Source organism: Limulus polyphemus, unplaced genomic scaffold, assembly GCF_000517525.1.
Source record: "Limulus polyphemus unplaced genomic scaffold, Limulus_polyphemus-2.1.2 Scaffold3779, whole genome shotgun sequence".
NCBI lineage: Eukaryota > Metazoa > Arthropoda > Merostomata > Xiphosura > Limulidae > Limulus > Limulus polyphemus.
Window position 1 is genome coordinate 90,165 of NW_013669389.1, and position 16,514 is coordinate 106,678.

Here is a 16,514-nt window from a genome sequence, read left to right on the forward strand (position 1 = left end):
TTTTGTAAGTCTAGGAGGGATCAAGTGACCCCCCTTGCCCATCCCTGCGGGCACCCATGAACATATATAGAAAATCAAGAAATAATGAAATTAAAAAGAACTTGTGAGAAACAACTGGCTGATAGTAACCTAATAGCAATGATTTTTTTTAAAGTATGTCAAAGGTAACAAAACATTAAAGAATTTGACAAGACTAAACTTTCAATGTTTTCTACTATTCTGTTTTTACAAGAGAGGAGGTTAATAATATTTCTGAACCTAAGCATACTATGAGAAATTTGGAAATGGACCTTAATCATGTAGATCTCTTTTGATGGTAATAAACAGATTGACAGATTAAACACAGAAAAGCACCAAAATATTTCCACTAAGTTTTAAAGGAAGTATAGGATTGAATATTTTTGGGGGATGGATGTGCAAGGAGAGCCTTGAAGAACCAAATATTCCTCTGTTGTCTGTATGCCTTATGGTTTTTTTAGGACATTACTTCTTGAGACGATTTGGTTTATTTGGATTTTCAGAAAACTTCTAATAAAGTGTTTAATAAAAACTAGTGCAGTAGGGATAATTTAATTAAATGGATTGATGGTTGGCTTGTTAGGAGAAAGCAAACTTTTTGTTAATGGAGTTCATTCTAACTGGACAAATGTTGCAAGTAATGTGTCTCAAGGATCTGTGCTATATTACTATTCTTCATTTCCATTAATGACTTTGAAAAAGACATAGATGGGATATTGGTTTGATGATAATACAAAAATCTTAGGTCTGGTTAGCTGTAATGAGGATGCTATGATGTCATAGAGACTTATATATTAGAGACTATATTATGACCAGTGTTCCCACTAAGCTGTGCGGCTGCACAACAACCAATCAAATGCCGCATACTTAATCATTCCAGCCGTGCATGTTCTCAGTAATGGTGGGGAGTCTCAACACATTGACAACTTTGATGACCCTGGCAGTTGATAGGCCTAAAGCCCAATAGGTAGCATTGCAAAAGAAAAAAATCATTCTGCACATAGACTGAAAAAATTAGAGGGAACATTTATTATGACCATTCCTAAAAATAGTCCTTGAATTGGCTGCTCTTATTAATTGCTCTTACACTATTAAAATTTCCATATGTGGAACTACTTGTCCATGTTAATGAGGAGAACATGACAGATCCACACAATCAGGCATGTCCAGTATAAGTCTGAGCATTGTCCACCAAATATGTATATATTTGCTTTAAGATAGTGACAGAACACTCTTATATTAGTGTCCAAAATTATACCTAATAATTTTATTAACAACTAACTGTAATCTTTGTTATGCTCAGTTCCAAATGCTTACAAGACTGCTATAATGGGCTGCATAAAATTATGTATCTATGCTGTTTTTGGATGTAAACCATAATATGGTAGCTTCCATTCTGGCGAATTTAAAAAACAAATTACAACTGTTAATTACATATCATGGAAGCTAGTCTTTCAAGGTTCATTTGCAGTTTGTTTCATCAAAAAGAATCAAAGAAATGGTGAAGATAAGAAGACAACTGTGTGCCCTTTTTCGTCAAGCTTCACTGGTCACAGATATAATTATTGGTTTGTATGGCCTAAAATATGATTCACTCAGCTACTAAAAATGCCATAATTTCTTTAATAACAGTTTAAAATTTTGTTGGATAATCAACAGGGTTTCACTAAGGACAAATCTTGCCTTACTAGTTTTTTGTTATTATTTGAAAAAGTGATTGTCTATGTTGGTGAAGGTGAGGATTTGGTTTATCTAGATTTTCAGAAAGCATTTGCCAAACTTCTAAAATAAAAGGCTTACTAGAAATATGGTATCTGTAGGTGTGTGTGTGTGGGGTGGGGGGGGGGGGATAAGTTGGCTCAGTGAATAGAAAAGTGGCTGGAAGGAAGAAAGCAGAAGATTGTTATACATTGAATTCAATTAAACTGTATTAATGTCATAACTGGAGTACCTCAGAGCTCAGTGTTATGACCTTTGCTCTCTTTGATTTACATCAACGACATAGATAAAGGAATGATGAATAAGTTACTTAAATTCTCTGATGATATCAAGGTCTTGGATGTTGCTGGTTGTGAGGATGCTGCTGCTTAACAAAATGATTTAGATTATTTGGTAATTTGGGGACTAAATGGCAGATGGCTTTTAATTATAACAGATGCATGAGGATTATCATAAGTTGAATAATGAGTATAATTTTGACGGGAACAATCTTAATAGTGTTACAGAGGAAAATTATCTTACTGTTCTGGTTGATCAGTACTTTGCTAGTGGAAGGAAAAATATGAATTTAGGCTGTACTTATAGAAATGTTGAATATAAGTCTAAATATGTTGTAGTTTCATTGTATAGGCCACTGGTTACACCAATAATTCAATGCCCTTCCTAAGGTAGAGAGCACAAGGCTGAACACAATACTCCAAATGTGGTGTAACTAGTGACCTACTGATAATGTGATGCATCATGCTTTTCTTTGTACTTAAACAGTAAGAATAGTAAGACTAGGGGACACTGGGTAAGGGTCATCTTCAGTAAACACAGTTTTATTTTTCTAACAGGGTGACTGGCCTTTAGAATGGGTTGCCTTCAGATGTGATGAATGAAGTAAAGTTAAGGAAGTTTAGGAGAAGGCTTGATAAATATTTGACTAAGGATTGGTTTCAAGTAGTTGTTTTTAGTTTAGTGGATGGGATAGTCTAGATGGACCAACAGGTCCCTTGTTTTCAATAAATTTTACATTATAGACCTATGATGCAAAGTGACATGGAATGTACCATTAACTTTGAGATATTATAAATTTAGAATTCTTTGTAAAGTCCCTATCTTAAGAAACAATGAGTTCTTTAAGAGGGTTCAGAGAAAAAGTTCAAGGATGATTCTAGGGATAGATGGATTGATAGACTGAAATCCCTTATTCTCTCTTAATGTATATTAAAAAAAAAGGCTTAGAGGTGATTTAATTGAAGTATTAAACATTATTAAAGGAAATGACATCCAGATTTGTTTATGTAAAAAATATATGACTTAAGAACAGTCAGGCACATACCCAGCTGAATGAGTTGAAGCAATTTTATTTCCACAATATGATGGCAAATCTGTGAAACAAGTTACCATCTAGAATGGTAGAAGCTGCAAATAGGAGTTTCAGAAAAATGTTAATGTATATTTCAGGGATCAGGGCTGGATTTATAATTAACCAATTGACTGTGGCTGCACTAAATGCACGCAAGATTTTTGCAAGAAGTACACCATATACAGCACACTCGCCTTCAACAGCTGGAGGTGGACCGTACCCTATAGAGTGAATCAGCAATCAATGAGTTAATGTTCTGTTTGTGCATAGCTTCCTTTATGGGCCAAAAGGCTACTTGGTTTAGCATAATTTATACATACTCTTTGGTGGAAGGTTTATGCTAGTGAATAGTATTATTCTGTTACACTAAATGCACACAGTGTTACTGTGTATTATGCAATGTCAAAGATTAGAGATTGCTTATTAAATAAGTTGAGATAGTACGGAATAACTCAGATTAGTCAGACATATTTGATGAAAGACCTTTCCTTACAGTAAGTGGAAAATAAATGGATTTGGGTTATACTTTGGATCGTATATTTAATTGTGTAATGAAGAAAAAGATCTATGCTTAGTGGTAGATACGTTACTCAAACCTTTATACAAGTTACTAGTTCAGCAACATTTGAAATACTGTCTACAATTTTGATCTTATTTAAGAGTTTGTTTATAATTAAGCATAAAGCTACACAATGGGTTATATGTGCTCTGCCTACCACGAGTATCAAAACCCAGTTTCTAGTGTTGTAAGTCTGCAGACGTACCACTGGAAGGCATCTTATTTAAGAAAGGATGACTTATTGGAAAGAGTTCAGAGGAGAGTTACTAGGATAACTTTGGAGATGGAAGGGTTATCTTATTTCGATAGGTTATGATCTCTTAAGTTATTTTCTCTTGAGAAAAAAAAGTAAGAGATAATCTTATGGATGCATGATTTTTTTCTGTTGTTTAATGGTAAAAGCGGTAGGTCTAGGGGATATATATTTAAATTTTGAAGTCTGGAAAAGGTAGTTTATGCACCAGTTTTTATTTTTCTCACTCGATGAATAGTTTATGAAAGGAGTTGCTGTAAGCAGTAGTGGAGAGTGACAATTAATAACATACATAATTTATGTGTGGCATTGATAATTTCCTAAAAAATAAAGGGCTGGTTTAAATTTTTACTTATTCTTAATAGTAGGTGTGCAGGGCCAGCCTTGATCATGTTGAAGAATCCAATAGTTCCTTATCAGGCTTATGTTATCATAAGGCTGAGTCCTGACACAAACCCTTGCAATTTTAATAAGAAAATGTTCAAATATTTCATAACAAATATTCGTTGTTTAAACCAAAGTTATATAAATTAAGACGTACTAACAGTAACACTTTCTACGTTTCGTAACTCCTCACTCTTCAGGCCATAACTTACCAACGCTTTGGAGGCATTATATGAGAGCAAAATACAAATTACAAAGAGAATAGTGAAACACATGGATTTCATCACTTAACTATTATTAAAATAATGGTTTATATTAATTAAGCTAGAAAAAAGTAGATATTTAATTTAACTGCTTAAACGGTGAAAAAAACAACACTTTACTCTGGAAATAAAGTACCGTCCAATGACACAATCCTAATATTATTGCATTACGATAACATTTAAAAGGCGATACTAAAAGGATGTTAAGGAACGCAAACTAATAAATTAAAGTTTTCTGATGTTAGTTTGCTTTAATAATATTTTTCCACTTTTAATAATTAAAACATATTTCAAATATTAATATAATTGAATATAGCTATATTTTAAAAGATTAAACGAGCATGGTTAAAATAAAACATGCATCTTCATTTCCGATACTCTCAGCTTCACGTAGCGGCAAAGTTTAACTAATCTTCAACAAGAAGTGAGGGTAGGTCTATTATTGCAAGGTTTGCCGTTTAGGCCTAAAATTAATGCTAATATTTGTTAAATTGCATGTTTTATTTTCAATGATATGGTTTGTATAATTTAAATTTACAAGCACGTTTATAATTACAAAATAATATTTTAAATCTTGTATTCAAGTATAAAAAATCAAGAAAGTACAGACTTGGAAATAGTTCTTTTTACGAAATTTATAGACTTCTCTTGTTTAACTTTAGACTAATAGTAATACTACTACTACTGACTACAACTTTTTATTTAGTACTAATAGTACTGAGTATTACTATTAATTACTATTCGTAGAGATAGATTTCAGTCTCAGCTTTTCTTTTTTCCTGGAACCAACAATGAGAGTCAGAGACGATGTTTCATATTCTACAATTACGTCTTCTAACTTGTAGGGACAAGTTAACTGAGTAAAATTATTATAATAAGCCACTGCCAAGGCCATAAATTATTATACTAAATTTTAATTCAACATTTAAATTTTGGGTTACTATGACTAGTATGACTCTGAGCCTTAAAATTTAAATCAGACCTGTACTTAATAAGTTTTTAAAAATAACAGTTTAACTTTAAGACTTGGTTTTGGGTGTGCATTCATTTGTATGTACTTCCTTTTAATTTAAAGTTAAGGAGGAATTCTCTGCCTTTCTTTCTTCCCGAGACCACATTTCGGATTCTTCAATTAATTAAGAACTTAAGGAAGAGCTCAGTATAAAAACACGTTTACATTAGATAAGAAAACTGATGAACAAACATCTTCAGATATCAAAATATAAACATCCCACACTTCAAATATTTTTGTTGTATTTGTAATGAAAGAAAATTCATATCTCATACCACCCTATGTAATATAACATAAGTCTTGTAAGGTTTTGCAATTAAATACTTTATGAAACTATTTTCTTAATTTTTTTTATGAAGATTTACAAAAATGCAATAAAATATTAAATACTAAGACTTGCCTTGTTTGTCTTCACATATCAAATATTTCTAATACTAACACTAACAGGCAGATTGTGTAGTATTTTAAGTTGCATTTATGAAAGAAATATTAATAGCAACTCTTCTAAATTGGTTCTAGAAAGTGAAGTATACAGTATACAATTATATGTATATCAAACAACATAAATTAAAAAGTTTACAAATACAAGTACTGTTTTGTATGACTTGGGATAACAGTTATAATCAGTTTAACAATAACTTGTATCGATCAGAAGTAAAAATTAACATACAAAATACGGTAGTTGATTTTATACATTGGACTAACTAATAGTTATATAATGTCATGAAAATTTTTAATGATTTGAATGCATTCAATCATCATTTGAGCACTCTCTTTGTTATTGCTATCAAATAAAAACATCTTAGGTGTGAAAAAAAGGTGCAACCAAAAAAAAAAAGGGGGATTCAGCATGCGACTTAATGGAATGAAATCAAGCACTGAAGCAGCCAAACTTGTAGATACACTTATAGCTTTGAGAACTTTACGGCAAATATTCATTCATCAGTTAGCCAGGCAGCATATTTTGTTCAACTTTGGGTATGATGGTGGGTAAAATAAAATATGCTGTCTAGCTAACTAATGTGATAAAAATATGTGGTAGTTTGGATTACCACAGTCTGAGCTACAAAAAAGCAGAAAATTGCTAAACTATTGCTGTTGTTTTTTTGGCCATAAGACACACTAGTGTGTGTGTCTTCATTTTTGGCTAAGGTCACAGTAATATCTCAGGATTGATAAGTTAGCAGTGGGTTTTCTTTCCCCATAACCACAAGTGAGATACATATGTTTATACTTTAAATGTTTCTGTACTTTGATCTTCATGTGCTATATGTAACATACAAATTGTAAGCGACCATTTGATTCTTCAAGGTTGCTACTGCACACTGAATCAAACCTTTATTTTTTAACTTAATTATTCCCATTTTAAACCCTTTAACTAGTGCTGACCTGCAGCTCCTCCATAAGCTTATCACCATGCTAAAAAATAAAACTGCTTTAGCTAAAGCTTAGCTTGTTTTTCCAAACCTTAAGCTTGTGTCCCCTTCAGACTTTTAACTACTGAGCTCTCTTTTAGATGGGCAATTTCCGTAAAACCAAAACGTGTCTGTTTAGAACATAGAATACAGAAAATCCTTGTCCTTTACCATTGAAAAAAGCATTTGATTTCTTCTAATTTCTCCTGTGTATTGTATACAAGCATTTTTGTCATTCAGTAATCTGATTATGGGAGTGGGGGTGGAGATGGGTGGTGTCACTTATATCAGCTTGATAAAATTCTGCTCACATGATGATATTAACTAAAAACGTGAAATCTGTGACAAATCTATTAAATAGTATCTAGTTTAGACTTAAAACAAGTCTCAATAACTGTGGCTGTAATTAGATCTCAAATTGGCCAAGAGATGGAGGTATGAGCTAAAAGTTTGAACTTGAAAAAAAAAACTGAACCATTATATAAGCTGCTATGCCATGACTAAAAATACATAATTTTATTCAGTATTTCTAATTTTTAGGTTGTGAAACAAAGTTTTAGAAAAAAATAAAAACACTCATGTTCATCTTAGTTTAAATTTTTTTTTATTGTTGATCAGAAAGTTCCTTTTTATATATCCATTTAGTTTCAAGCAGATTACTATTTATTAAAAATTTTTTTATTCTTTAATTTTAATCTCACACATTGAAAAAGCATGTCTAAAATTTTAAGCCCGTCATTGTAGTTCAAACTTCTTAAGACAGTTTCTACAATGCTGAGGAAATCAACAGTGCACACAGTATTTCAGTTTAAGTCTCGCCAGTCGTACTTGTTCAGTGTTACATTATACAGTACTTACCGTAACTGCCCTGCTTGTAATGTCCAAATTTCTAAATGTGTAGGTTTTTATGAATAACCATATCCATGTAAGCTTCTTCGATGTTTTAAAATCTTTTCAGCACTGGGTGCTTTATTCTTGAGAGGGATTGTGAATCTCCATATAGAGCTCTTGCCTTCTTCATTATACACTTTCTAGGCTATTTGAATGTTAAATTTAAACTATGTGTTCATAATGTTTTGAACAATTGTTGCACTGTTGTTAAAATTATCTATAAAATATATTTATGCATATATACACTAACATATACTTGTCTTCAAAAGTTTTTAAGTGTTTTATATTTTGTTAGAATACATTATGTCATCATTGGTACCAGCTGTGGTTGAGAAGCACCTGGACTCAATATTCCATTGGAATGGTTTGTGACTTTTTATAAACTAGTCTGATAATTTATATATCTAATAATGATTTTATTATATGTCTGTACTGTACATGTACGTTTGTGACATTTCTTAACATACTTTATAATATTAACAAAAAAAACAATTTTAAGTTATTCTAAGTGATTTAACTTAAGGTTTTATTAACTATTCATACAAATTTGTATATACATGATTGAGATGCTAGTTACAAAATCCAACTTGTGAACTTTAGTAATGTCAATACTATTCAAGTAACAGTTGAGCTTGAAGAACAGAAGGGTACAGTACAACTTGCTTATTACAATAATTTAAACCTGATGATGTCTTTACTGGTGAAACCATGGTCATTAATAAATGATGTAATAATTGTGAAATGTACAGTTGTCTTGTTTTTCCTTAGTTTTGTAAACAGAGGTATGGAAAAGTAACTTACCATTAACTGAGAGGTACAATATTTTGTATAATGTTTATAGAACTACCTTGTATGCTGCTGTTGTTGATAAATGTTAAAGCAAAAAAGTTTACCACTACCAGTTTTAATAACTTGATTTATTACAAGTTTTGTAAAATAATTTAGTAACATTACTGTCCACCTTTACAGCAATCTTTCCCACAAGAAAATGGATGTGATGCCATAGTATAATGATCCTGAACAATACTTAGGGCTTATGCTTTTTGATGTTTTTTTTAGATGTTTTACAGTTTATTTAGATATCTTAAAATTGGTGTTTTTCAGGGTTTTCATTTTTAGTTTTATGTAGATACCTTAAAATCAGTGTTTTTTTAATTTTTTTCTTTTAATACTGTAATATACCATATATTCTCTGCACACTAATTTCTTTTATGGGAGTAATAACAGGTACAAAACATAGGCTAATGTTTTATCAGTGACCATCAAACGTGAGTTCCAAATTTCTTGTTTTTAAAGTATATTTTTTATTTCTTGTTATACAAGTAACTAAAGTATAAAAATAAAAACATATTATGTTAGATTAGCTAATGTAATGAAAAATAATAATTATTATTTTACACAAGCCCCCGTGGAAATGGTTGTATCTCACAGGCACAGTGATTTGAGAAAGTGGGGACATTAATGTAAACTGAATAACCATTTCCAGTGTTTTTCTGATGTTCATTGGAAAAACGCCTATTTCCTTTTTTTTGGTATCGGGAGGTGTTTTATTGGTGTTTATCAGTTAAAATCAAAAATCAGAAGCCCTAACAATACTGTAAATGACTAGAGCAAAATATAACTACCCAAAACCCTTGACCAATGTTCTAGTGTATTGGAAAATGTAGGTCACCATAGAATGGAAGCACTAAATATGTGTTTACATATGAAATATATGATGGTGGATGTACGTTATAAACTGTATTTAAGCTTATAATTTTCTTCCTCTCACGTTATGACATTTTTGTATGCTTGAATTAGTTGGAAATATATTTTATAACCTTTCCATTAGCATTTTTTAACTTGGTTTAAATTAAAGGGGTGGTACTTGTCCCAACATTCATTATTACAAACTTTTGTTGTTGTTAAAACTGTTTTCAAACCTTTGTATTCTGATTAATAAGAAAACAAAGATAAGTTATTAAAAACAAAAATGGAAGTGTTGTGAGAAATAATTTTTGAAAGTTAGTGTGCATTGTTCAGAGAAGTACAAATTTATTGAATATGTGTGACAGTAAATGCTTTAGATGTACATGTATTTGGGAATCCTGTAGCAACCTGGAAAAGTAGGAAGCTTTCTGAGGTGTTATCAACTGTATGTCATGGAATACACCATACACAAAACATTGAAGGTGCTAACTAGTATTCTTCAGTGAAATTCCGAATCGATATCTTACCTCATCTCACAAAATAGCTATTCTCGATTAGCACTGTCCTCTATCGGTGTAAATTTTCAGCGCAAACCACTAGCCTGCCACCTCCTGCTTCTGCATATCTACATGCAAATGATCATGCAGCAGCAGTTCTCCGCCAATAGAAGCACAACAACATTCTTATCATAACCAGCAGCTTTTCGCATCTGAACTCGTTAATCACTTCTTGATTGGCAGTAGTACTCTACAGATGTGCTGGTTTTTGATCACTGATATGTCAGTGTTTTCCGTTATACTACTGACTCAGTATATATTTACTGTCTATTTAAATTTCAGTTTTGTGAAAAGTTATTGTATTGTGGATCCCACTCTGTGGAAAGTGGTGCCTGACCAGGTATACTTTGTTTTTTGAAAATCTGCACTGTCCATCCTGCAACCTTGTTTGGTGTCATTGTTCGGTGTCAATTATGTTGTAGTCCTTCCTACTGGAAACATCATCCTGTCAGGGCTTTCCATCTGCCTACCATGTGCTGAAATTTGGTTCTCAGTAGATCTGGTGTTGGTTGTGTTGGAAATACTTGCAAGTGGTGATGGATTTTGGTATGGAATCTTATCTTCCCTACCAATTCCTGTTTCAAAGTGAAGAGGTAGGTGATTCTCTACCTACTGTGAATCTAATGTACCATTCCAAATACTGCCTGGTGTTGGATGAGGTTAAACTACCACTATGGTCTGTCGTGCCCTAGCCACTCGACACCCAGGAGTCCCATTTATCAGTCATATATATCCTGGGATTCCTTCATGTTTTTTCACCTTTTGCAACACTGTCATAAAAGAGTGAAGAGTATACCAGGATCACATGTGGTGCGGTCTCTTGCTGAGGTGTGACGTTTTCTCTTTTGGTTTTACACCTCCTGGTCTCTCTATGGGCACTTCCTAAAGGAAGTTCATTTTTTTATCAGCCCTCCACCAGTTCAACATGGGATTCTAGCTGTTTTGTGAGTGGAGGTAAGATATTGTATCAGAAGTTAGCATTTTCCTACACTGAAAATATATTTAAAATAGATACTTACCTCATCTCACATTTCCCTCCCAGCCTCCCCACTTCTGATGATATCTGGTGTAGGTCTTCCGACTAATCCCAAAGTGATTAATGAGTGCAGATGTGAAGAGGGTGCTGGTTATGATAGGAGTAGTGTCTCCCCTATTGGTGGGATGATCATTTGCATGTGAATATGCAGAAGCGGGGAACGGAAGGCTAGTGGTGTGCATTGAAAATTTGTGCCAATAGAGGGCAGTGCTAGTCGAGAAAAGCTATTTTGTGATAAGAGGCAAGTATCTGTAAGAAATACATTTTCAGCGTAGGAGAATGCTAACTTGTGTTTCTTGTTTGGTGCTTAATTTTTGTAAATTTTGGTGATGCAGTTCCTAGAGTTTTCTAAATACATTTTTTAGCATTTTGTAATTTGCAACAAAATGTAGCAATGAATGTAATCATTCAATAAAATCTAGGTCATCATTGTATTCATGTCATACATTAGTCTATGAGTTGGTGTTCCTGTGTGTAGTTTCATGCTTATAGCCTAGCTGTATAGCAGCTGTAAGTTCCATAAATATCAATTTGTACTTTAAATAAGTATATTTCTGCTAGATAACGTTTGTTAATAAAGTAAAGTGAGTTTTTATAAATGTTAATGTACTAACTGTAGTTTTCATGAACATCACTGATGTACATTTACAGATGGAACTTTTGTTCTTGCATCTTCAAACCTAACTGGACGATACTGGAGTGGTTCAGTTTGGTGTTTTAAATGTGCTGATGATGCTCCAAATGTGGAGAAGTGTCTGACTGGAGTTGAAACAGATTCTGGTGTTTGTGATGCAGTTAGTGTTGAGCAGAATAAGGTGATCATAGGGACTGATTCAGGTACATGTAGCCTTAATATTACACCCCTAGTTATATGTAGCCTTAATATTGTATCTCCTGGTAACTGCGGCCTTAATGTTATATATCTGGGTATATGTAGTCTCAATATTATATCACCAGGTAGTACATGTAGCATTTACATATCCAGGTATATGTAACCTTCATATTATATTTCCATTTACATGTAGTCTTAATGTTATATCTCCAGGTACATGCAGCCTTAATATTATATCTCCAGTCTGTGGAATTTTATTGTGGTACTTCATACTAAATAGCAAAACTTTATAATTTCTGGAAATTGCAAGTTCCCTAGTTGAGGTTGCTGCTCTTTCTGGGTTACAGATAAGTTTGTGAAGCATTTTTTAACCAAATAATTACAAATATTTCCAAAGACCCTAGCAAGGTAATGCTAGTTGTTCTTTGAAACTTCTCAAATTTTTTTTGTTTAGGTGCAACTGTTTTGAAAAAATTAGGAAAAAATAAATTGTTAGTGAAGTCTTATTGTATAAGTAAATATTAAATTTCTCTACAAACTTGAGAAAATCTGACCTGAAGATCATCACTGTTATCAACTTTAATAAACAAAATATGTATGTCCTTTTGTAAAATAGGTATATTAATTGTATAGGTATCACAGTGTATTCTACTTGTAATCAGAGAAGTAACAACTTGAGTGTGATATTTTAATAGATTTAATTATTTTTGTGTGGTGTGTTAGTTGATTTCAGTCTAAATGATTGTACAAGTATATATTGTTGGCTAAGAGACTGTGTTGTGTTGTGAAATTGAATACTGGGATATTATATTATACCTGGTATGTTTACAACCAGAAACAGACAGTTGCTTTGTTTCACAGCTTCTGATACATCAAATTTGACCAACAAACTCTGCCTCCTCTCCATTCAACCACAGCAAAAATTATCATTACAATTAATTTTTGATGATGTTGAAAACTTTAAAAGATACCATTTGTGAATTAAGTTGTAAAATAAAATACCTATCAAAACTACTCCAATAATACTCACTTAAGTTATGCATTGTATCCCATAACAACAGATTAGTTTTGGACCAAATGTATTCTGACTGATCAGTCATGGTCTCAATCTTGATTACCTAAAATTGCATCTGTATTAATTCTTAGTAAGAAGAACTATAACAAGGATTTTCATGTTAAGTTCACTTATGGATATATATAATGATAATATTCTTTTGTTGAATTATATAGATTTCCTTGACACTGACAAGCACATCTGTCCACTAAAACTCAGTCTGTAAAAAAAGCTTTTCACTACAAATAGAACACACAAGCTGGATTTAAATACAAACACCAGTGATCAAACATTCAAGTTCAATATTCTCAATAAAAAGAGTTTGTAATTTTAAAGTTGTAAACTTTTCATTTATAAATACAAATATTCCAAATAAGCAATGCTTGAATGTTTACTCTCATATCTTATTTGATACAAAAATTTGTTTGACATTACAAGACTTAGTGGTCAGAGCTCATAAACTCACTCTCATTATACAAAATGGGGTTTCTTCTACCACAATTTGAATAACAGATTCAGTTTCTTGGTAAATTAAATAATCTTCTTGCCACTGATTATAGGATTAATAATAATAAAACTATCATGTGTATGGCTAAATAATAACCAACAACTGTAGTATGGCAACCATCATTAGTTTTACCTTTAGTTAGTGTAAGCTCTCACTATAGATAATGAAATTACTTCAATAATCTTAATTACCATTCTTGTTACTTTTTTGTTGAAGTCTGTTATTACTGTGACCTTTCTCTTACCTTATTGTCACTTAATATACAATTGACTGCCTGCTCTGTAAGTTGATCACATGTGTAGGGGTTAATTAGTCAGATTAGTTACATTAAACAGCTCATATTATATATATTAAAATATTCTTTTTATCAAATTTAACTTATTTCAATTAGGGTTCAAGAACAGTCCAGTGGTTAACTTGCCAGACTGTGGACCTCAGATTTCATGGGTTCATCTTCTTTAACCAATAAAAACACAAACTTCACCCATCACACTTTTTGATCATGAATACATTTGAAGAATGAATGTGAAATCCCACTATTTGGTCTGAAAGTAGTCTAGAAGTTGGTGGTGGATGGTGTTGACTAGCTGCTTTCATTCTGGTCTATTGTTCAAAATTAGGGACAGTTGGTGCAGATAGCCCTCATTTAGCTTTGTATGAAACTCAACATGATTAACAATTTTGATTAGAGTATTAATAGTTTTGTTATTTGTTGTATGGTTTTCTAATTCATTTAATTCATTCTTTATTATCTTCATAAACATTAGTTTTTTTTTGTTTTTTTTGCTGTACAATGTAACATTTCATATTACTTATTTGTGGATGTTAAGTTACTTCAAAACAAAATGATTTAAAAGGGTTTTGTTGATCATTAGATATGAGGGAACTGTTTTGCTTATACTGACGACACAAAATTGGTTATAGTGCATTTTAGTTTTGTGGCAAGTTTTGTTTTATTCTTTCTTCAGTGTTAATTTCTTGAATAGTATTGATTATAATATTTAATATAATATGATATATATAATATGTAGATTTAAGACTGACCAAAATTCCCTAAGCTGGCCAAACCTCATGAGATGATTGTGGTTATGGTGCAGAATTTGGCTGACAGCTAGGTTACCCAGCTGATGAATCAATGCATACTAATTATTATAAGTGAGAATGGTGTATTAAATTAGCTTTATTCATTGCTAGATTATCTTTCATTTTTGACTTATGATAATTGAAGTGTGCTCTGATGCATGATATAGTGTTTATTGCTACCAGCTATGAATGAATACATTAAGTGACTTTCAAACAGAATATTCACTTTAATTTCTTTTAGGTTCTGTGGAGCTCCTAGAATTCCAGACTAATGGTGAGGCCCCCTTATTAAACAGTATATTTTATGGCCTAGAGCATGATGATCTTGTTTCTTGTGTAGATGTAAATTCATCAGGAGACAAGGCAGTAAGCTGCAGCTATGATAAAAGGTAATCTATTAACCTTGCTCTTTAATAATTCAGACAGACAAGCCTAATGTGTTAGTGTTTATTTATTGTTCATTTTCTTTCAAACTTGTATGTACTTGTATTTTATTTGACAAAATTTGTTTGTAATTTATTAAAAGGGCATTAATTGTTTTTTTATGATAGAGGATTTTGTACTGGAAGCAAAACTCTGCAGTAACTATTTATCCAGTTAAGAACTGTTAGATATACTGTATCAGTAATCCTTTTCTCTAATTTCCTGTCTTTGCTAAGACTAAAATAGATGGCTTTTATTTATTTCTTAACTCTCTATACATAAAAGATATATGCATCATCCATTGTAATAAAGGAGTTTATAATAATGAGATATTTAGGATAAAGATTATGAATTGTGTTTAAGATATAACTTTTTTCATAAGCTGTTTTGAGTGTGTTTTGTATATTTTAATTTTTTTCCCCTCAACTTTTATAGTACATGAACCTTCCATCCCTGCTGTGGGATTATCTTTAAGTAAAATTGACTTATAGTTAACAAGTATAAATGTCTTTAAAAAAAATCAACTACTTCTGGAGAAGAGACTCTTGTTAATATACCAGCTATCAGTTGTCTGCATATCATCATTTGTAGAGTGAATCAGAAACAAAGAAAGACTTTAGTTGATATGTAATCTGTTTTATTTAAAAACACAAGCTAAATGGAGTTGTATATTTCACCAAAGCTCAACTAAATATTAAAATCATTTAAAACATTGTGAGGGATAATTTACTTGACAGTGTCATCAAAAGTTGTGTGATTGTATGCACTCTAAACTTCTTTCTTTTATTTATTTATTTTAGTATAAAAATATGGGATCTAGTATCCATGGCATCCGTTGGAACCTATCGACCAGGTAGAGTATTTAGAGTTTACCAATGTTTACTCTTTGAAGTTCTGTGAAAATGTTTTATTCTACTTTTGAAAATTTGTTTTTACTTATTTTACTTTATTGCATGATAACATGTCATCTGTCTGAAATGACTACATTATATGAATTTATTCTTTATCTTGTGCAATTCAAGTATTCTTCATATGTTTGTTATTCTTCCATGCTCTTAACCCATTACCTGTCGTGGCCATTTTGTCTTATAGTGAGGGCAAAATCACATTTGTAAGTTGAAAAAATGATAGAGAACTTATCTTTTATTGGATTTCAGATTTTATTTTTTTAAACAGTAGCATAACATTCAATTATTTGTACAAAATTGTATTATTTAAAGAGAAATTTAATAAAAAAAATCCCAAAATATGTTTGAGACTATAAATATGCACCCTCTAAGAAGAAAAAAAAAAATTTACTTGCACTTCAGCACTGGTCCTGCCATCTATGATTAGTATTTAAACTTTATCTAGTCTATTTTCTTTATAAAACAGTGTCTTGGTGTGTTAAACCTCAGTTGTAAAACTTTTAGCCAATCCTAGTCGAAGGTGTCAATTTCAGTATCATGTTATTCCAATTGCTGTATT

General features: G+C 31.7%; 2 protein-coding genes across 2 annotated transcripts in view; one reads left to right on the forward strand and one right to left on the reverse strand.

Moving 5' to 3' along the window:
- LOC106470028 (uncharacterized protein CG1161-like) overlaps positions 1 to 4,756 on the reverse strand; it is a 29,260-nt gene extending 24,504 nt beyond the window's left edge. Inside the window, exon 1 of the mRNA XM_022398574.1 lies at positions 4,497 to 4,756. Coding sequence (XP_022254282.1) covers positions 4,497 to 4,568 — 72 coding nt within the window. The 5' untranslated portion in view covers positions 4,569 to 4,756. The remainder of the gene's footprint in view (positions 1 to 4,496) is intronic.
- Positions 4,757 to 4,900: 144 nt separating this feature from the next.
- LOC106470029 (methylosome protein 50-like) overlaps positions 4,901 to 16,514 on the forward strand; it is a gene marked incomplete at its 3' end in the record, with an annotated part of 16,569 nt that continues 4,955 nt past the window's right edge. Inside the window, exons 1-5 of the mRNA XM_013930554.2 lie at positions 4,901 to 4,977; positions 8,161 to 8,229; positions 11,799 to 11,984; positions 14,866 to 15,013; positions 15,848 to 15,900. Of these exons, the coding sequence (XP_013786008.1) occupies positions 8,169 to 8,229; positions 11,799 to 11,984; positions 14,866 to 15,013; positions 15,848 to 15,900 (448 nt within the window). The remainder of the gene's footprint in view (positions 4,978 to 8,160; positions 8,230 to 11,798; positions 11,985 to 14,865; positions 15,014 to 15,847; positions 15,901 to 16,514) is intronic.